The sequence below is a fragment of the Cottoperca gobio genome, chromosome 24 (assembly GCF_900634415.1).
Source record: "Cottoperca gobio chromosome 24, fCotGob3.1, whole genome shotgun sequence".
Lineage (NCBI taxonomy): Eukaryota > Metazoa > Chordata > Actinopteri > Perciformes > Bovichtidae > Cottoperca > Cottoperca gobio.
In genome coordinates, this window is record NC_041378.1 from 10,241,513 (window position 1) to 10,262,914 (window position 21,402).

Genomic DNA, 21,402 nt, shown 5'->3' on the forward strand with positions numbered 1-21,402 from the left:
ATGTTGTATTTTATAGATTGACATTTCTGTATGCCGACAGCATGTCGATGTATATGTTGTTGCTGTCTAGTACTTTAAAAGTAGAAAAGGTGGAGTTTTCTCTCTGTGTCAGTTTGCTATCACTTCAGCATCAACAGATATTTTTATACTGTATGTACTATACTATTAAATCCTTAAACATTTAGCTTTTATTTCCCTCTAAGACAGTGGAAAGACCCCTTTCGATCATATATCGGAGATATTGTTAAAACATTTTTACATAGAAGATATAGTGCTCCTGTGTGTTTGAAAACATGTCTACGTGTCACAACAAGTTGATGATGGACCCAAGTGCAGCACACAGGAAACCAAGGATAATTGGTAATTACTTTTATTTGTAGTCAGGAGCGAGTAAACAGATCCACAGCGGGATGATAATAATCCACAAGGACGAACCAATAGGTAGCAGGCAAGGGGTAAATCGGGGCCGGGCTGAGGGTCGGGAAACAGGCGAGGCAGACAGGTCCAAAACAGGCAAAGCAGGCAGGGTCGGCAATGAGAAATTTGTTTCGGGAAGAGCGCTGGAAAGACTTGCATGATACAAAGTAGAATCTGACGTGGAGGCCAGAAGAGGCTTGAATACTAACTCGTCTTAATTGTTTGCACTGGAATAAATATAATTATTAAATTATGTTAAATGTAATTATTACACTAGAATACATGTAATTATTACACCAGAGTATATGTAATTATTACACTAAAATACTTGTAATTATTCAATTATAATGAATGTAATTATTACACTAGAAACATGTAATTATTACATTAGAATAAATTAAATTATTAAATTAGAATAAATGTGATTATTACACTAGAATAAATGTAATTATTAAATTATAATCAATGTAATTATTACACTAGAATAAATGTAATTATTAAATTAAAATCAATGTAATTATTACATTGGAATAAATGTAATTATTACATTGGAATAAATGTAATTATTACACTAGAATAAATGTGATTATTAAATTATAATAAATGTAATTATTACACCAGAATACATGTAATTGTTAAATTATAATAAATGTGATTATTACACCAGATTAAATGTAATTATTACGCCAGAATACATGTAATTATAACACTATAATACATGTTATTATTAAATTATAATAAATGTGATTATTACACCAGATTACATGTAATTATTACACCAGAATAAATATAATTATTAAAACCAGAATACATGTAATTATTACACTAGAATACATGTTATTATTAAATTATAATAAATGTGATTATTACACCAGATTACATGTAATTATTACACCAGAATAAATGTAATTATTAAAACCAGAATACATGTAATTATTACACCAAAATAAATGTAATTATTAAATTATAATAAATGTGATTATTACACCAGATTACATGTAATTATTACACCAGAATAAATGTAATTATTAAAACCAGAATACATGTAATTATTACACCAAAATAAATGTAATTATTAAAACCAGAATACATGTTATTTACATGTAATTATTACATCAGAATAAATATAATTATTAAAACCAGAATAAATGTAATTATTACACCAGAATACATGTAATTATTACACCAGAATACATGTAATTATTACATTTTAATAAATGTAATTATTACACCAGTATAAATGTAATTACTATACCATAATATATGTAATTATCACAATAGAATACATGTAATTATTATATTTTAATAAATGTAATTATAGCACCAGAACACATGTAATTATTACACCAGAATACACTATAATTTCTGGCTGGGTTGGTACTCTTCTTACCAAACCACTGAAAGATGACAGGGTGCTCGTCCATGCCCGTGTAAATCACTCTCAAAGAGCTCGAGATACACCGCTCAAGCCGTGGTTTGTGAGTGAGAAGACCGGCGATGTTATCCTGGCACACTGTGATTGTATGGCTGGATTAAGCGAAGCATGTTCTCACATTGGTGCTTTGCTTTTCGCAAGTGAAGTAGGCTCAAGGATAAGCAAAACAAAAACATGCACAGAAGAAAAGAGCAAATGGCTGCCATCACATGTAAAGAAAGTGCCTTATTTACCAGTCACCGATATGGATTTTACCTCAGCCAAAAAAAGATCGCTTCTCCTGGTGACGAAGAGTAAGGTCCTACAGTGTTCGGGTATATCATAAGCACAAATGTTTAACTTAAACATTGAAAACATAGCTTTAGCATGAGCTCTTACCAGATATAAAGTGGACGCCACACACACACGGGTGAATTGTGCTTTTTCTTCTGTTAAATCCTTATGAGTTATGTTGCTAAACCACAGTTTACGGCGTTCAGTAGACAGTAATTCATCCCTCTTTTGTGGATTGTTGTTTTTGATGATTTTAGGAAATCTAAAGAACCGTTTCTCTGGGTCACGAGTAGCGTTATGACCACAATTATACACTGCGCACACGATTGGCATTTTCTTTCAATCTTAGACGTTTAAATACTAAGAAAATTACTAAGCGTTGCAGCAACTCACACGTGAACAGTCTTGGTTGTGTATTCCAACCAACATGGCTGACTTACGGGTTGGGAAATAAGCATGACGTCACATGCACACGAGCTATACTTCTAAACTTAAACTTAAACATTTCTCCTAAATTGGTTAAACTCTCTCTCTCCTCAGACTGTTTGTCTTCAGAATTGTGTGTCCTGATAAGGATCGCTTGATCTTTGTGTGAGAGTTGTAAATCTCTATTCTTTTGTTATCGGAGGTGGGGTTTTCACACCTCTCACAGGGAGGGGGAGAAATGCATGCAGCTGCTGCAGCTTCTCCAGCTGTGCCCTATGGCCTCTGCACTTTTGTGACTACAAACTCCTCTCTACTACCAAAATGCATTAATTCAAAATGACCTTCTTACTTCTAGATACAAATTATTTATCTTTAAATCATTCTTCTCTTAATGATTCCCTTTATTTTTTCTCAATACTAACAAACAATTTCTCACAATCATTCACATCCAAACATCCTTCAAAATCATACATTTTCTTCCATGCCGTCATATATTCTCCATTACGTACATCTTTTCCTATCATGTACTTTTCCACATTTTCTGATTTGTCGTCACAAATCTTCTTACTGCCTTGGCTTTTCATGTCTATGAAATCAATTTAAATAGTCCTTTGGGACTCCTTGTTATTATCTCAGCTCAGATAACACAGTGTATAATGCTATGAGTACTCAGTATTATCCGTGATAATACTATCTTTTGCTGTAGTTTTATACCTTTTTAGCTTTTTGAGACTTTCAGTAATCATCCACGACAATTACAGTTATTATCCGCAATAATAAAATCTTTTGCTGTAGTTTTTATAATAGTCCCCCTTGTTAGCTTTTTGAGACTCTCAGTAATCATCCGCGATAATTACAGACTCCACACAGACTTCCAGGTCAGTCTTCCTTTGTTCACACAAGATGGGGGTTTACAGTAAACACAGGTGTACTAATCAACTCAGGTACCAGATGAGCTAATCAATTGACTGAGGACTGTTATTTGATTGAGCATTTCACCTCCTGTCCCCTGCTGTGTTTAACACTTAGTAGTTCCTGTATTTTCCCATCAAACAAGCAGCAATAATCTTTTTCCAATCTGTTTACAGATACAAATTGTTGTGTCTCGTCAGTTATGTTAACTGTAATCATGTTCATGTTTAGTGTTTAGGTCAAGCTTTTGTTTAGTTTCATGTTAGTCTGAGGTTGTCATGTGCACTTTGTTTAGCTAGATTCACTCATGTCTAGTCTTGTCGTGCACTTCCTGTTTTGTTTTGAAATGTTCCCTTCCCCTTGTGTCATGTCTTGTTTTACTTCCTTCCTTGGTGTGATTGTCTGCCTGATTGTTTCCACCTGTGCCCTCTCACCTGATGTTTAAATAGTCCTGTCCCCCTTTGTCTTGTGGCAGTTTGTACTTGTTCATGTGTTGTGAGTCTCGTCAAGTGATCAGGTCAGGTTTGTTTCAAGTTTAGCTTTTTCCTAGTGATGGCGAGATGAAGCTTCATGACTCATTGAAGCTTTCCATCCAATTGGGTCACTCATGGGCCGAAGCTTCATTTATCACAGTGTATAGTCTTCACTGAGCCATATCAACTGGCATACATGGAACTGTCTTTACAATTATGAAAAATACACAGAATATTTTTTACGTTATCAAGGTTTAGACTAATGAGTCTGATTTATTATTTTTGAAGCTCTGTAGATTAAAAAATATTAAATGCTACACCTCCACCTTCATCCACATCTGTTTATTTCCAGGTCGTGATGTCTTACCTGTCCTTCCTGTGTGCTCGTCTTCTGGACCTGCAGGACGAAACCAGAGCAGCTCAGGTCACACAGGCTTACTGGAGGAGGAAATGCAGTTTAAAGAAAGATGTGCAGCTCTACAAGGTTGGTTCAATGTTTGGTACAGTTTTATTTATCTGAGCTACTCCTATTTATTTTTGGAAATTGAACTCAGACATGACTGAGACCGTTCTATGTCTATATAAATCAAACTGAATCTGTCCCACTGTTCAGCAACTTTTGCAGTTTAAGTTGTGTGCTTGTTTTTCATTTTCTACTATATATTTTGTTTACTGTTAGATTTATTTGGTGGTTACAGTAAGAACTACATAGTGCCAGTTTTACTTCAGTCATTTTTTAACATCTTATTATGAAGTAAGTACTGTCACTGCAGTTTGTCATATTAGCTAAACTCATACATTTTTTGTTAATACAATATTAACACTTAACATGTCCTATATTTATGTTGTTAATCGTTTCCTTATATTTAATTATTACATTACAAGTAAGCTTAGGGTTATTTTATTTGTGTGAAATAGTCGTCGAGCACACACTGCTATTTTTCAATCGACAAACAAAGGTTGCTCAATCCTGAAAATGCCAAAAGGGGCGGGCGCTGGAAGCAAGATTTAAGTTAATCTGTTTTTGGGGGGGCGTTTGTTTTATAGCAAGGGTGGATAATTTGATCTTGCCCTCAAGGTAATTCATAAACGCGTGCAAAAAAAATCAACAATAGAATAAAAGGGGCGAGTGACTGTTTTTCCAGGCCAAGGTCAGGGTCCTTGAACACAACACGAGCGGAACATGTCATCGCGTGGTCGTGTCATGTCAAAACACTTAAAATGTTTGTCACTGGGAGCTGGAGCTGCGCTGTAGCCTTTATCAGTACGGTCGGACAATTTAGATAAGTAAGTTCAAAAGCTAGTCGCCAGTAGCTTGTTGGCAAATTATCCAATCAAGTTATTGTTGGGTTTTGAAGCCCAAAGGGCGCTGTGATTGCCTTTCAAATGAATCCAGTAAACTTCTAGATGATCAAGATACTTATTTATTTAAAGTGATGATTACAGCATTTCAAAAATACCCTCAGCCGAGGACACTTTCACACACCAAGTCCACAGTCCGAATCAATAAAGAGCCAGTTAGCTGTCTGTTGGTAAAAGTGAAAGTCGTACAAAAACATCATAAACATTTTGTTATATTCTCTACAGAAGGGTGTCGTCGTCTCTCATTGGTTCATGTTGATGCAGTTATGCCCCTTGGTGGGCAGTCTTGTTGTGACAAGATGGAGGTAGACCTGAAACTCTTTGAAGAGAACCTACAGTGCTTCACATTCCTGACTAATGTAGTGCTCATTATACATTTGTGCAGAAATACATGTTGTGCAATAATACATTTTGATTGAGGTGGACGAGTACATGTGATAATCATTAAGTGTGACACAATACAATCAGGAGTTTATTTACTTCACATTATTCAATGATAACTAGCTTATGTTAGCTGTCATGCGCAGGTAACTTAAAGTTAACGTTGAGTGGTTCAACACAGTGGCGGTTCTAGACCAATATCACTACAGGGGCCTGGCTGGGGCCAAGTGTTAGAGGGCACATTCAACCCGGGACACGAGACGAAGCAGTGTTCAAGCATTAAATATTTTTAGTTACAGGAAGTATAAATAATGGCGCACAACAAAAACAATGCCATGATTGGTAGGTTACAGTAACAGTATTCCAGTTGGACATTTATTTCAATATGCTACATTTACAATTTTCTTATATTACAATACTGAAAATAATATAAAACAATATTGTTGACTTTAGCTCAACTTTATAAGGCTAGTCGAGAGGGTCTCTGCATCCCAGTCTATATTCCTTTTAGGATTTCACATTACAGCAACTGTATTCTGCGGTTTTGGTGATTTCTGGCAAACCTGTCAACAAATGAGTCAAGATTCAAAGCCTTTGCCCTCTTAGACTCAATACTTAGTACAGCCAGATTGCTTAATCTTTCGTCTGTCATGGTACACCTGAGGTAGGTTTTCACCAGCTTTAATGTAGAAAAACTCCGCTCACAGGAAGCAGTAGTCACTGGGATCGCAACTGCTATTTTGAAGAGTCTGTAGTGCTCGAAAAAGACTTCTTTATATGGCTCAATGAACTGTACAAGCTCTACTGTACTAGAGGGTCTCTGCATCCCAGCCTGTATTTTCCTGTCTAAAATCCGGCTGAATTGATGTAGTTCAGGCCCCAAGTCATCAATATTTGAATCGTACAATTGAGCAAATGAAAACAGAGGAGTCTCTTTCAGAAATGCATCATTTTTGGGGTTTAAAGCCTGGATGCTATTCATTATGTCACAGTTTGTCTTTGAAAACCGTCTGTTAAGCTCCATAAGCATCAGATCAATGACAGGGTAGAAAAAGGTTGTACAAAACCCATCTTTATCTCGTTCTGACTCTCTCCGACCAACAGTAGTCAGGACATAGTGTTCACTGAGTGTAGAGCTTAGCCTTTTTTGTCGCTTTGCAGCTGGCAGTATTGCATCACATTGGTCAGAAATGTTTAACACTTCAATCCACAAGTTATCAAAAAATGACTCCTGCCTGAAATCATTCAATGTCTGAACTAAAGCATCAATTAAATCAACAGCCTTTGAAATGTCAAGTGGTGAAGACTGTAGCATATCGGAGAGAAGTTTTGTTTCTCCAAACACTTTACGGAATGTAACGAGATGCGCAGTGAATTCAATATCTATCTGTGCTAGCAGACCTCGAGCCTCAACAGATCTTTCACCCTTATGTTCTTGGGCTATCTCTTTTAGGGCTCTCTTAAGGGCAGGCAATCTCTCATAATTTTACCTTGTAACAATCACACAAATAAAATAGTTTTGCTGACCTGTAATTCTTTGTGGTTCTTGCTTCTTCCTCTAGTCAGGTAATTGGTAGGTTGGAATTGCTCGTGCTTCAGCCATGTGTCAGCCAGCAAGCCTTAGGTGGTGTAACACTCTAAAGGTTAGAGTCTAAAGGGTCCGACTACAATGTTGGGGCACATTTGTTCCGCCTTTCGCGTCAGCGCGCCATATCGTCACAAAAAGAAAAAATCAGTAGCCTACTTTTTATTATTGTACAATCTTCGTTCGTAGGTGGGTCCAGGCTCTGTGTTAGGGGGGCACTGGCCTATCTTGCCCCCCCCCCAGAACCGCCACTACAATTGTTTTTTACAAATATTATTATTTCTTCAAAATTGTATTCTATTTCAGTTAAGAAAAAATGCAAAAAAAGCACAAAGTGTAATTGCTACTGACAGGGAATATGGGTATTTCATTATTTATGAGCCATTTATGGTCTTTTATGAATAAATATTATACCTCCAAATGCACAGCTTGGAAACGCCTGCTGTAATATCTGTCTAATATGTTAAGTTGTGGTTTTGTCCTGAACTTGGTAATACTTGATGCTATGTTCCTATTGTGTTTTCCAGCCTACCTACCAGCTATAGGCATCTTTTTCTACAGAAAAATTCAGACTGAGTTTATATTCTTCAAATTCAGTATATTCAGACTACTATTACTCAGTGCCAGAAGCACTTGGCGTGATTCAGCCAATAGCTACTTTCCTCACTGAGGAGTTGGCAACACTGATTTAAAACGAGACTCATTAACATCAGAAAACGCAGCATGACTAGTGTAAAAAAGGGAAAGGTGGATGCAGAATGTCGCACTTTCCAGGAGAAATGGACGAAAGATTATTTCTTTGTGGAAGTAAAAGGCCAATGTGCCTAGTTTGTGCAGACTTGCTTGCAGTGACAAAAAAGGCTCTTGTGCGTTATTACAGCGCGAAACATGTCAAACTGCACGAGCTGAAAAAAGTACTGCGTTTGGATAAAGTTAACGCTCTTCGGTGGAGTTTGGCCCAACAAGCGGCTCTCTCCAGAGCGTAACATACAAACATGGAAAGATAGAGGTAGACCACCACACCTAGAGCAGACTATTGCACCATTGCTGCGCAATTATCATTGCCATTTACAATACTTACTTTATTTTCTAACAGCCACTTGGTACTTATATTTTTTTATTGTATTTAATTAGTGTACTGCCTTTTTTACTTACAGTATATCTCAAAAGTGAGTACACCCTTTAGATTTTTGCAAATATTCTGTTATATCCTTTCAGGGGATAACATTATCCTACTGAAACTTTGATATAACTTAAAGTAGTCAGTGTGCTGCTTGAATAACAGTATAGATTTATTGTCCTTTGAAAATTACTCAGTACACAGCTGTTAATGTCTAAACAGCTGGCAACAAAAGTGAGTACACCCCATAGTGAACATGTCTAAATTGTGCCCAAAGTGTCAATATTTTGTGTGACCACCATTGTTATCTAGCACTGCTTTAACCCTCCTGGGCATGGAATTCACCAGAGCTGCACAGGTTGCTTCTGGAATCTTCTTCCACTCCTCCACGACGACATCACGGAGCGCACGGATGTTGGACACCTTGCACTCCTCCACCTTCCTCTTGAGGATGCCCCACATGTGCTCAATTGGGTTTAGGTCTGGAGACATACTTGGCCAGTCCATCACCTTAACCTTCAGCTTCTTCAGCAAGGCCGTTGTCATCTTGGAGGTGTGTTTAGGGTCATTATCATGTTGGAAAACTGCCCTACGGCCCAGTTTCCGAAGAGAGGGGATCATGCTCTGCTGCAGGATGTCACAGTATATATTGGAATTCATGTGTCCCTCAATGAAATGCAGCTCCCCAGTGCCGGCAGCACTCATGCAGCCCCAGACCATGATGCTGCCACCACCATGCTTGACTGTAGGCAAAACACATTTGTCTTGGTACTCCTCACCAGGGTGCCGCCACACACGCCGGACACCATCTGACCCAAACAGGTTTATTTTGGTCTCATCAGACCACAGGACATGGTTCCAGTAACTCATGTTCTTGGATTCATTGTCTTCAGCAAACTGTTTGCGGGCTTTCTTATGCATCGGTTTCAGAAGGGGCTTCTGTCTGGGGCGACGGCCATACAAACCGATTTGATGCAGTGTGCGGCGTATGGTCTGGGCACTGACAGGCTGACATCCCACTTCTGCAACCTCTGCAGCAATGCTGGAAGCACTCGCACGTCTATTTTTGGAAACCAACCTCTGGATATGACGCTGAGCACGTGGACTCAACTTCTTTGGTCGACCCTGGCGAGGCCTGTTCCGAGTGGAACCTGTCCTGGAAAACCGCTGTATGATCTTAGCCACTGTGCTGCAACTCATTTTCATGGTGTTGGCAATCTTCTTATAGCCAAGGCCATCTTTGTGAAGCGCAATAATCCTTTTTTTCAGCTGCTCAGAGAGTTCCTTGCCATGAGGTGCCATGTTGTCCAGCATTCAGAGAGAATTGTGCCCAAAACACCAAATTTAACAGCCCTGCTTATCATTTACACCTGAATCCTTGTAACACTAACGAGTCACATGACACCAGGGCGGGAAAACAACATCATTGGGCACAATTAGGACATGTTCACTATGGGGTGTACTCACTTTTGTTGCCAGCTGTTTAGACATTAACAGCTGTGTACTGAGTAATTTTCAAAGGACAATAAATCTATACTGTTATTCAAGCAGCACACTGACTACTTTAAGTTATATCAAAGTTTCAGTAGGATAATGTTATCCCCTGAAAGGATATAACAGAATATTTGCAAAAATCTAAAGGGTGTACTCACTTTTGAGATATACTGTATGTTCTTTTGCTGTAACAAGATACATTTCCCCGTTGTGGGACTAATAAAAGGATTGTTGATTTCTGATAAAACAGAAAGATGCATGGATAAAAAAGTTGCTTTTTTGCACAGCATAAAAGAAAGGTGAAATGACTGAGCTGTGTCGTTAAAAATGTTTGCAGAGGTTATGAGTTCAATAGCTAGTATGGCCCTCGAAGGATGTTGTAAAAAAATGAAATGGCCCTCGAAGGATGTTGTAAAAAATGAAATGGCCCTCGATGGGGGAGGAGGAGGAGTTCCCCACCCCTGATCTATAGGCTACATAACGTTATGTGTTCATTATGTTTCTCCAGCTGCTTTTCCACCACCATTGCGCTCCATGTCAGTTGAAGGTCATGTAAGTTGTATTATAGTTCAGCATGTAACTTGGCCACTTTGATGGCTGCTCAGTAACAGATCTGCTAGTTAAGCAGATGCTCCTGTCATAAAACTAACCAGCTTGATGCCTTGTGAAAACCTAGGCTGGCTGAGCACAACATGTTCCTGCAGGAGGCAAACAACGAAGTGGAAAGACAGTTGTGTGACACCAGGGCACTGGTGGAGAGGTGAGCAACCAAAGGCTGAGTATAGTGATGAGATGTGTTGATGGATAACGTATTAAGATGAAGTTTGAAAGTCTTACTTACTTTAGAGACCTCCTCCTCACTGCACTTGTTGCCACTGCCTGTGTTACTATTTAGAGCAGGGATGGGCAACTGGTGGCCCGCGGGCCGCACGAGAGTCAATTTCCAGAAAGCAATTATTGGTTTCACAGTTGCAAATCATTCGCGCAAAGTTCTGCTAGAGACGAATATTAGAGGTGTGATTTACAGATGCACACAGATTTAAGGTGGATGCGCCGTGGTGAAATGCTTGGAGAGGTTTCTTGCGCTACACTCTGAAATCCCTGTGTTCTTTCAAGGGGGTGGGGGGTGCAAAATGGCCCTCTGGCAGTGAGGACACATTTTTTTTTTTTTTTTTTTGTGGCCCTCCCTAGCCTCGAAGTTGCCCATCCCTGATTTAGAGTCACAGGCAGCTTGGAGTGTGTCCCAGCATACTCTAATATAGTTATAAATATAGATAAAGTTTCTAAATTGACAGCTTGCCAGTCCATCACAGGTCTGACACAGTGGGTCACTGTCCATTTCTGTTATGGACGTTTTCAAGTCAGCTCACCACCTCGTCTTGGTAATCTGAGGGAAACCAGGGCACAACATGTTTTTTGTTGACACTTGAGAGTGGAGATGGAAAAATAGTATTAATGTCACGCAACACACCTTGTGCAGAATTTAAACCAGGAATGGCACTTTTTTGAGTTTTTTTTTTTTTGGCATTATCAGCATTTATTTGACCAGTAAAAAAGTTGGAGCGGTGGGTATGATTCAACAAAGGTATCTAAGGCCTGAATTGAACCTGTGCCGTTTTGGTTTTATGGCTTGCATTGTAACCACTTGAGTGGCAGTCATTTGATGCACCTTTACAGCTATGACTGCAACAAAAAACAGAAGTGTTGTCTGTCCTTTTACAATTTGCACATTTTAATTCCTCATTCTTTTGTTCTAAGCTCTCCAAGTTCTATGAGGAGCTGTTGGCAAAAGTCAATGTCCACAGTTACATTGTTGGACGTGTATACATTTAATTGTATGTTTATTATTGTTGTCATAGTTTAAGATGGTGATATTCTACATTATGTTAAGGGTTGTTTCAAATGTTTTGTCCTCTTTATTTACCGCTCTACTGCCGTCTGTGGTTCGATCTCCAGCATGTCGAAGTGTCCTTGGGCAAGATACTGAACCCCAAATTGCTCCCGATGGCCAATGGTGTGAATGGTTATCCCTACTGACGAGCTGATGTGCACTTTGTATGGTAGCCTCTGACTCTGTATGAATGGGTGAATGCTGACATGTGTTAAGTTGAGTAATCACAAAGATTGGAAAAGCGCTTTATAAAAGCAGTTCATTTACCATTTATGTACATGAGGGTGCAGAATATTAGAAACAGCTCTGGATATAATGCAGTCAGTCCAACAGCACCTCTAACTATGTTTTCAGTGCTAAAACGGATCATTTAATTAACACCTCTCCATTCTGTTAAAATTGCTGAACATTATAGGCCTCATAAATGTAGACTTTATTTGTAAATAAATGTTTATGGTCCCAGCTTTCCCAAATGTGAGGATTTGCCTATTCTGAAATTATAGTAAATATTCTGGTTTTAGATGTTGACTATACTGCCTTACTCCAGCTACCACACCAGGGGGAACTGAGTGTCCTCCTCTCCATATAAACATTTACCAGATGTACTTGTCCTTTCTTTGACTCAATGAGCCAAGCTCTTGCTTCAGGCCCACCATGTTTTACTTTCTTTGTCTTTCCCTTCACCTTTTTCTTGATTTCTCACATTCAAACATCCTTTAACATCATACTGTTTCTTCCATTCTGTCATATTACCCATTTCGTACATCCTTTCCTATCATGTACTTACATTCACCCACACATTCTGATTTGTCATCACAAATCTTCTTACTGCCTTGGCTTTTCCTGTCTATGAATTAAATTGTCGTTTGGGACTCTGATAATATAGAAATTACATTTGTTAACACAGAAATCCGCTGTTTATTTTAAGTCTCCCTTTTAGCTTTTAATACTCGTTGCCATTATCTCCGGTAACACAGAAACCAGAAAGAGAAATCCAATATTTTTATTTGAGTTGATCACTGATTTGTCTCTTTTTCGGAACTCGTCACTCCGTACAACAGCGCAAGTGTCGGAGAGACCACTCCTCCACTGCGACACTGGACCCGAGATGACATCCAGGTGACCAGGATCGAAAGGCTGTTCCCTCTCTCAAACACCCTTGAAGCTGAGCCACCATTCATAGGAGCTGCATTGGTGTTTGTCTTGCTGGGGAACCTCTACAAGAGGAATGACAGACTCTCAATCTCAATGCTGCAAGGTCCAAAGTGTCCTGGCATCCGCAAGGTTCATGTCACCCTTGAAGTTTTGCCAAGAGCTGGCCACCAGGGATGCATTCCCTCCCTGCACTTTCTGACGCGCACCAGAGAGTTTATCTCCAGAGCCGGCAAGGATGTGAAAACCTGTTTGGAGACTGATTTTATGTTCTTTGAATCCAGAGTCTTTGCTAATGTGAAGTTCAGGGACATCAACAAAAGCAAGCGCATCACATGGAGGTCCACCCTGAAGATCAAACCCTGTCCCTGGACACCAGAGTTGTTTGGTAGGGGACATTTGCATTGAGATTGAGAGGAGAGATCTCACCTACACCCGTAATCTGGAGTGCTACAGGGAGCATGGAATGCCCTGGCTACCTGCTGCGATGAGACGCCTGCCAGCCACTCTGGGGAAGCATCTGGAGGCTGCATAACGTAATACCTCGGAGGATGGTTCTGAAGAGGAACCTGCCAGCTCTACCACCTCAAAAGAGGCCAGAGAAAGAGGACATTGAACAGCCATATGAAGGTGTTCAGGCAGTGGATGAGGCTGATCAACATACCCCCTGCAACTCCTGGAGCAAGTTCCTTCCCGACACCAAGAGGGTTTGGTCTTCCATGGAGATGTCCTTCGTGAATCTGGACAGACAAACAGAGGAAGCCTACAGGATGTACCTGGACAAATGCAAGCGCGCCGACATTCCAGCAAGGACCAAAGCATCCTTTTAGATTCAAACACCAAATGATTGAGGAGGCTTAGGATCTGGTGGATTGTCAGTTGGCAGTGATGCCAAACTGCCAAAGAGGGAGGACCCGATGGCTACCTCATCCACGTAAGTATATATTATCATAGTGCAACTTTCTTATCAAAAATAATATTGCATAACAAGTGTTATGAACAATACTCACTTTCCTCTTTTGTGTGTTTGTGAAAGGGCGAGGCAAGGTCCAGATAGGCACAATATACACTGCCTTCTCTGCCACAAGCCCTATGACATGTTGTCCAGTCATCTTAAAAAACATTGCAGGAAGGCTGGCTGAAATGAAAAGAGCGAAGGACTCTGCCAAGCAGTGGACGAAAGTAGAGTGTGGGACTACCAGAACTGCTTTCCTTGGTAAAGGATGAAGAGTCCTACAATGCTCTGGCTAACTGCTTTAAAAGCAAAGGATCCTTCGTCGTCAATGAGCCAGCTGAACAACCGGCGGGAGCAGAAGCCAGGTTGGTTTCTCTAAGTGGACTCTCATGATTAGAATTATTATAAGGGATTGTTTGATGTTTTTAATGAACATCTCTATTATAAATCACTCTTATGTGTTGGGTATGAAGGCTGCAGATCCAGAGCTGAGAACCTGGAGTTGCCAAAGCATGGATCCAGAAAACCTGCTTATGGCTCCAACTGGAGGTCAGCTTGATGGAAAATCACAGGCATTTCTGTGTGGCCATTCTAATGGTGTCATACCAAAGAAGCAAAAAGACCGTGATGGATTTCATGGTAAGTCAGAGTATGGTTTCTTTATGGGGTTTAAAATATTATATATTTAAGTGCTCACATGTTTCCTCTTTTAATTTTTCAGTGGCGGTGTGCTCGTCAAACTGAAAGAGGTAGCCGGTGGTGTCACTCTTACCGAGGAAAAGGAAAGTCAACAGTATGTGGAATGGAGTATGTGCCAAAGAGTGTTAAATTGATAAGTGTTAACCTGGTGGAGACCCAATGAACTAGTGGTACGGCTACCAAATACAACACCAGATGGTTGTGAGGTCAATACCAGGGCTGCCACCACTGTGCCCCTGAGCAAGGCACTTTACCCCGAGTTGCTCCAGGGGGGACTGTCCATGTAGGTAGTTCACTGTAAGTCGCTCTGGATAAGAGCGTCTGCTAAATGACCTGTAACGATAATGTAATGACCTTACATTTTATACACACAGTGGTTTGACTGCTATATCAGGTCATTGTGCTTGAAGAGGCAAAGTCAAAGAGATGATGACAAAGGGCGTTTCTTCTTGGGGCAAACTGGAACTCCCATTGTCAATCCCAAAGACCGACTTGTACCGTCTATGGCAGCAGTGAGTATACTTCTGGTTTGTGCACCAAGTTCATTCAAAGGCAATTTCAAAAGGCGAGCATTAGGGTACTGGGGTACTAACCTTCCTCATGTGGAAGAGGTTCTTCTGGCTTGGGTCCCTCCTAAGACAGCCATCAAAGATGACAACACAATCGTCACCTTAATCATTGAGCTGAGGCTGCTGAGGTAGAGGAGGTGATGCTAAACAGAGAGCAAAGAATAGGGGTGGAAGAGTTAGACCCCACAGCCTACTAAGAGGGCCATGTCCTCCACGGGGGCCGATAATTCCCCCTGGTTGGATGGGCAAACCAGATTATTATTATATATTTTTTTCATATTCATTTTTTGATTTTTATGTTTTTGCCAAAATACGTCACCTTACCTCATATTGTTGAATATTGTACCTTACTTCATCTTAGTCTTACATTTTTCTATATATATTTGTATAAAACATTTTTGCACTATTTGTAAAAAAATGTATATCTTGTACTGTCTGCTACGGTGTAGTGCCACTGTTGCACAACAATTTCCTTCGGGATAAAGAAAGTTCTATTATAACATTAGAAATGATTTGTTGTTGCAGAGGAGTACCTCCAAACATACGAGAAGTGGCACTATGGGCTAAACTCAACTTCTAAGATGCGTGAAAATAACAAATCCAAGGTCAGCCGGGTGAAGATGTTTCTCTATTATATGGACACTCCCACACCCTGCTGTCGGACTGGCTTTTTCTCAATGATGCTGTGAAGAGTTGAGAGTGAGTAGCATTGCCTCTACAGTTTGGGCTGTATGTGAGAGATGTACATTTTACTTTAGGAAGCCAATACTGTCAGTACGATGGATGGCTGCCACCATCCATCATACTCTGAAGGCGGGGCTCGAGAGCCTTAGGTGAGCTGAAGTGGTCCCGCTCTATCTGTATGCATTTATATCCCTTAAATGCATGTTACTGACTCAGCATCCAGGGATTCTGTATCTCATGTGGCAGGTTGCCACTGTTAAAGTTTACATCTGAATCGTGGTTGAGCCTGCTGCCCTGGTCCTGCCTGATGCCCACGTTCTGTCACATGGATTGGGCTATATGCATCAATTTGATTGTTATTATTCTGATTGTGTTCTACTTTTAATTGTTCAGATGTCCTTTTGAAATAAATGTTTGTATTTGAAATTTGTCAGCTGTGTACTACTTCCTGTGCGCACACACAACACTTTTTCATAATAATTTTTACTGCCATATCAGAAGGACATTATGCAAATATTAAATATGTGTGCGTGTTGAAGTGGACAGTGTCATATCTCTACAATGCTAAGAGTAACGGTGGGGAAAAATGTCACCTGATGCAGGGTTTCCTATATCGAGAGGGGGTTGGACACCTGGGGTGCGTTTGGGGTTGAACCTCGGTGGTTGAGGGACTCCATCGGGCTCTGCCTCAGTCTGCCATCTTTGATGATGTGGTGAGCGGCTTCGGTCTGACGGCATCCCCACAGCTTCTCTATCTACGGTCCTGAAGGTGACCTCTGATGACACCTCTTCAGCTCCAGCCTCTCCTAGGGCGCTACTTGAAGAAGATGTGCACATTTGCGTATAGAACGTACAATTACACAGCTAGTATAGACTTGGTACACTGTTCTAAATAAGTGCTAAAAAAATCAAGATATTATGAACACTGTCCACAGGCGCAGGAATGGAAGAGCTGACTTCTCATTTGCATGAAAGGTTAAACTTCTGTTTTTCCTCGGAATAACGGAACGGATGTGACATTTTTCCATTCAGTCAGATGTCGATTTCCTGTGTTTGCAATAAATATTGTATTTTATAGATTGCATACAGAAATGCCGGCAGCATGTCGATGTATATGTTGTTGCTGTCTAGTACTTTAAAAGTAGAAAAGGTGTCAGTTCGCTATCACATCAGCATAAACATATGTTTATACTGTATGTACTATACTATTAAATCCTTAAACATTTAGCTTTTATTTCCCTCAAGACAGTGGACAGACCCCTTTCGATCATATAAAAGGAGATATTGTTGAATCATTTTTACATAGAAGATATAGTGCTCCTGTATGTTTGAAAACATGTCTAGGACTGTACTCTATATTAAGGAATTTGTCACATTACTGGACTGTCGAATTAATCTCAAACACTATAACATGGGAATCACTTTATGCAGGTGGGGTCTTAAAGAGCTTGTTTTAATGAATAAATTAAGCAAGTAAAAGTGCAGAAGACCTTTTAAAAGGTAGAGGGTTACCTTCAAACCTCTCCCGGGGGTCTGAACCCCATTTATCCCCGGCCGCTCCTCCGCTTTACGTCACATTTTTCTCTATTCCTTAGTCATTTTGTTTTAAAGAATTTGCCAAAAAGATGTGAGGAGAGAGTTAACAATACCAAGAATAACTTCACCTGGCAAGAGGAAAGACTCACAAAATTAATTGCCTGGTGTTCAGTGCCCAGTAAAATAACTAAGTAATGAGAAAGCAGAATAATTGTTTTAATAAGTGACTGCAGGCTTTAACTGTTTATACTTAACTGTTTAAAGTTCGAAGAGTTTTCTGGCTCAGAAGTAAAGCATTCAAGTCATTGAGTAAAATGGCTAACACTTACCATACACTAATTATACTTTATGTAAAAGAAATGATAAATGCAAAAAGGAAAGTTTACAAAATAAAAATCGTTCTGACAATTTTCAGATAACGTTGATCTCACCTCCAATTTTACAATGTATTTGTCTTGATTTCCCTCTTCTTGAATGTAAAAGCAGGCAGAGAGAAAGCATCGTGTAAGAGAAGGCCATCCAAGGTCAAAGCCACGTACATGAATATTTACATTGACATTTGGTACACAAACCACTGGGAGAAGGAAGATGGTGACAGGATCTTAAAATGGGCAGGAGCACAGCGCTGCATACTGATCAGGGATGATGAGCTGTCTTGTCGGTGAGCTAACAAAAGACTCATGTCCATGACATAAGGTACCAGCTGTTACTTAAGTCTGCAGCTGTGTGAAATGTGCAAGTGTTTTATTGTTCAGTGGAAGCGTTATGTGATTGTATGGAGATCATTTAGCTGAGAAAGATGTTCGCACAAATACCAGAATTCATCAAATAATCAGATTCTTTATAGTTTCTTCAAACTAATCTCATCATTTCGACCTTTAAGGCTTAACAGTGGAGACAGAAGGTCCAAAGAGAACATTGAATGGTTACATTTCAGCCCACATTGCGTAGGCCAGCAGTATCCTCCAGTACCTTTTGCTGCACCAGCGCACATATAATTAAATTTCCCTGTAGTTACCGGTGCCCTTGACTCATCATTGAGCACAACCATGGTGGTCAATTACCACATACATTTGAGGAGGTGGTGGGGTTCCTGCTACGTCATGACTTTAAGGCTTCCTGCAGTAAATTAATTGACATGGACTCGTATATCAAGAGAAAATATCAATCTAGCAGATGGTTTCCTAAACCCTCTCCAGTCAGTCCAATGAAGAGGAACCAGGTCTCCATAAATTGTGCCCCTGTATGCAGGTTTCTTTTGTTTTGGCTTCAACAAAGAAAATTCCATTAGCACGAATGGCCTCCACATAAGGCTTCATTTTGGTTAGAAAAGAGAGAATATATATAATCAGCAGATATCTATGCAACATAAACCAAGTAAAGAGTGCTCTCATGTTTTGTTCTTCATATTAACAAGCAAATGTTAATGTTTCTGTAGGTCAAAACATTAAAACTTGTGGATCTTAAAACCAAAACAAGGACCTGAAAGATGATAAAAGAGTAATGTTAGTGTCATTTTCTGTGGGTTCGTGAAAGTGAATCCTTTCACATTACAAATACTGTAGTCATTTGATGTATTGACAATATAACATAAGAATAATTCCTCTGGATGTATGTAGTGCTGTACTGTAGGTTGTAAATTGCTATTTCAGCAACTCTTACCACATAAATCTGTTAAACATACATTAAAATAAAATCCTGTTTGCAGCACTCTACAGGAACAATTAAGAGAGCTGTTTTCATGTTTGAAGCTAGTCTTGACAGATTGAAAGTTAAGGAAATAAAACTTTATATTAGGAGCAAAAGAGCCCGTGAAGTTCAGTAATTTAAGCAGAGTGCGTGACAACAGTAATCAGTTTTGCTCTTTCAAAATCCAAGTCAGAGAACAGATTAATGAATTGTCTATCTACAAGAATTTAAGTAATAAATAATATCGGTGAATTATGTGAATCTTAAAAGTTTTGTACACGAGACATCATCAGTTATGTTAAAAATGCTCATTTTGAAAAATGTTTCGTCGACATCTTCTGTCATCGTTTCAAGAGCCCTCGCATCTATCGGACCAAACACTCCTGATTGATGAACTCAATTAATATAATGACATCAAAGCCCAGGAGAGGAAACATGTTTATGAGGAGCATAATCTCAATTTGGACACCATTGAAAACAGCAACATTAGTGGAAGATGAAAGCACATCTCTTTTCATCTGTGGTCGATGTGCTCGTCTTTATCTTGGAGGACAGTGCGGGGTTACCCTCAGAAGATACTAATGATGTGTTGCCTTCTGCAGGGATCACTCATCAATCTATGTGTGAGCTGTCGTTTCCCGTCATTATTCCTCTAAGGCAGCAGTGATGAACAATAAGAAGGGGGAGAGGGTGATTACGCCTCCCAACCTATACCCCTCATGTCTTGTCATCTTATGTTAACATCACGGCTCATTTCAAGGGCTGCTTATCAATCATACGGCAGCGTGAGACGTGATTAATGCTAGTTCCCTTAGTTCATCAGCCGACAGACTGATTGTGTTATAATCTGCGCTAGTGGGGTATCTTCAGAAAACAGTGAACAAATATTAGCTCCATAACATCCACAGTATCTTCCACTGAATGAAAACAGATGGATTATTATCATATGTAATAGATTATCCACCTCTGGCATATCAATCAATCAAACTTTATTCATACACAAAGAAAGGTAACACATAGTACCCCCCCCCCCCCCCCCGCCCATCCATATAGATAACACATGGCATTCAACAAGCCATTCAGATTTGGCTCCCCTCCCTACAGAATGTCACTTGCAGGCTTGTTAGAATATACCGCCCCCATCTGAGTATCTCCACCCACGGCTACCTTTGCAATTTTTTCTCGCAAGCCAATCAGAGTAGACTGTGCTTTATCAGACAGACATTAAAACTGAGGGTTTCACACAGAGGGTGTCTCCAGGCAATTTCAGACAGATAGTATGAGAAAAATATTGTATTTATTTTAAACATTAAAGCATGTAAAAATGCATGTACGATAATCTGCTCATCTAAAATGTATTTTCCTAGACCCGAAAACACGTGTGCTTTTGAAGCACATGACAGATAAAGACCGAATACAGATCATATCAGTGCGTGGCACGCAGGATGTCTCAGACCACCATGTGAGATCAGATATGTACGTTTGAACACAGTTGGACACTTTAGCACACAGCAGAATGTTTGTTGGTAGACCAAAATACAATGTATGAGGATTTTGTGACCTAAAAATGTGTACACAGTGCGAGTAGGAGGGGCATGCGGTATGTATTGCCATCAGTATTCAATCAAAACAAATGGCTTGCACCCGGCCCGGGAGCTTGGCTGCATGTTGTTACCCTTCTCTCTCTAACCTCTAACCTCTTTTCCTGTTAATATGCATACAATGCCCAACATGCGTTTTAATGATGTTAGCATTGTGGTAAAACATAGCATATTTATAGATTGTTTTAAATCTTTTCTCAATTCCCTTCTCAGGAATAACCTGAATTGAATTGACCAGTACATCATTAGTGGCACAACGGTCTCTTTACAGGTCCAGCAGAGTACATCATGTAAAACTGAATGACACTGACCTCTGCAGGATGATAAGGGTATAGTCATGACTGACATTCTGCATTTCAAATGTCAGACTTTCCTTTACTAGCGTGTCGGCATTTATATGTTTGATTTGTATCATCAGGAAAAGAAAAGTAACCATGACTATGAGGAATTGCTCATTTGCATACTTGATAAAGGTAAACATCCGAACTGTCTTTGCTTGCCTTCTTAACAAAGACTGATATTATATTATATATGTGGCAGCTATCTGATGCGGACATGCATTTAATGGAATTAATGTAAACTGCTGTTGAAACCGAGCTCTCGTATTGTTGTGTCAGTTGGAAACTCTCCAAAGTTTATGTAATTTATTTAATTTTCTAAAAGCCCTGAGCTCAGTAATATAAGAGTTAGTGTTACAGACTGTTTTGATGATACAACAAGAAAGCTGGCCAGTGGTACATAAACATGC

The 21,402-nt window shown here is 39.6% G+C and overlaps 1 protein-coding gene across 1 annotated transcript; it reads left to right on the plus strand.

The window, feature by feature from the left end:
• The first annotated feature begins 4,294 nt into the window (after nt 1-4,294).
• LOC115003915 (uncharacterized) lies at nt 4,295-13,409 on the plus strand. The gene is made up of 4 exons (XM_029425854.1): nt 4,295-4,420; nt 10,387-10,430; nt 10,555-10,638; nt 12,831-13,409. Exons 1-4 carry the CDS (start codon nt 4,295-4,297, stop codon nt 13,327-13,329), a joined length of 753 nt encoding a protein of 250 aa, XP_029281714.1. The 3' UTR covers nt 13,330-13,409.
• The last annotated feature ends 7,993 nt before the right edge of the window (nt 13,410-21,402 follow it).

Excerpts from the sequence above, each read along its gene's own strand:
- LOC115003915 (XM_029425854.1), top strand. The coding sequence starts at position 4,295 with ATGTCTTACCTGTCCTTCCTGTGTGCTCGTCTTCTGGACCTGCAGGAC. Across the intron at positions 10,431-10,554 it reads CCATGTCAGTTGAAGGTCAT|GCTGGCTGAGCACAACATGT; the intron begins GTAAGTTGTATT and ends GTGAAAACCTAG. Across the intron at positions 10,639-12,830 it reads ACCAGGGCACTGGTGGAGAG|CGCAAGTGTCGGAGAGACCA; the intron begins GTGAGCAACCAA and ends TCCGTACAACAG.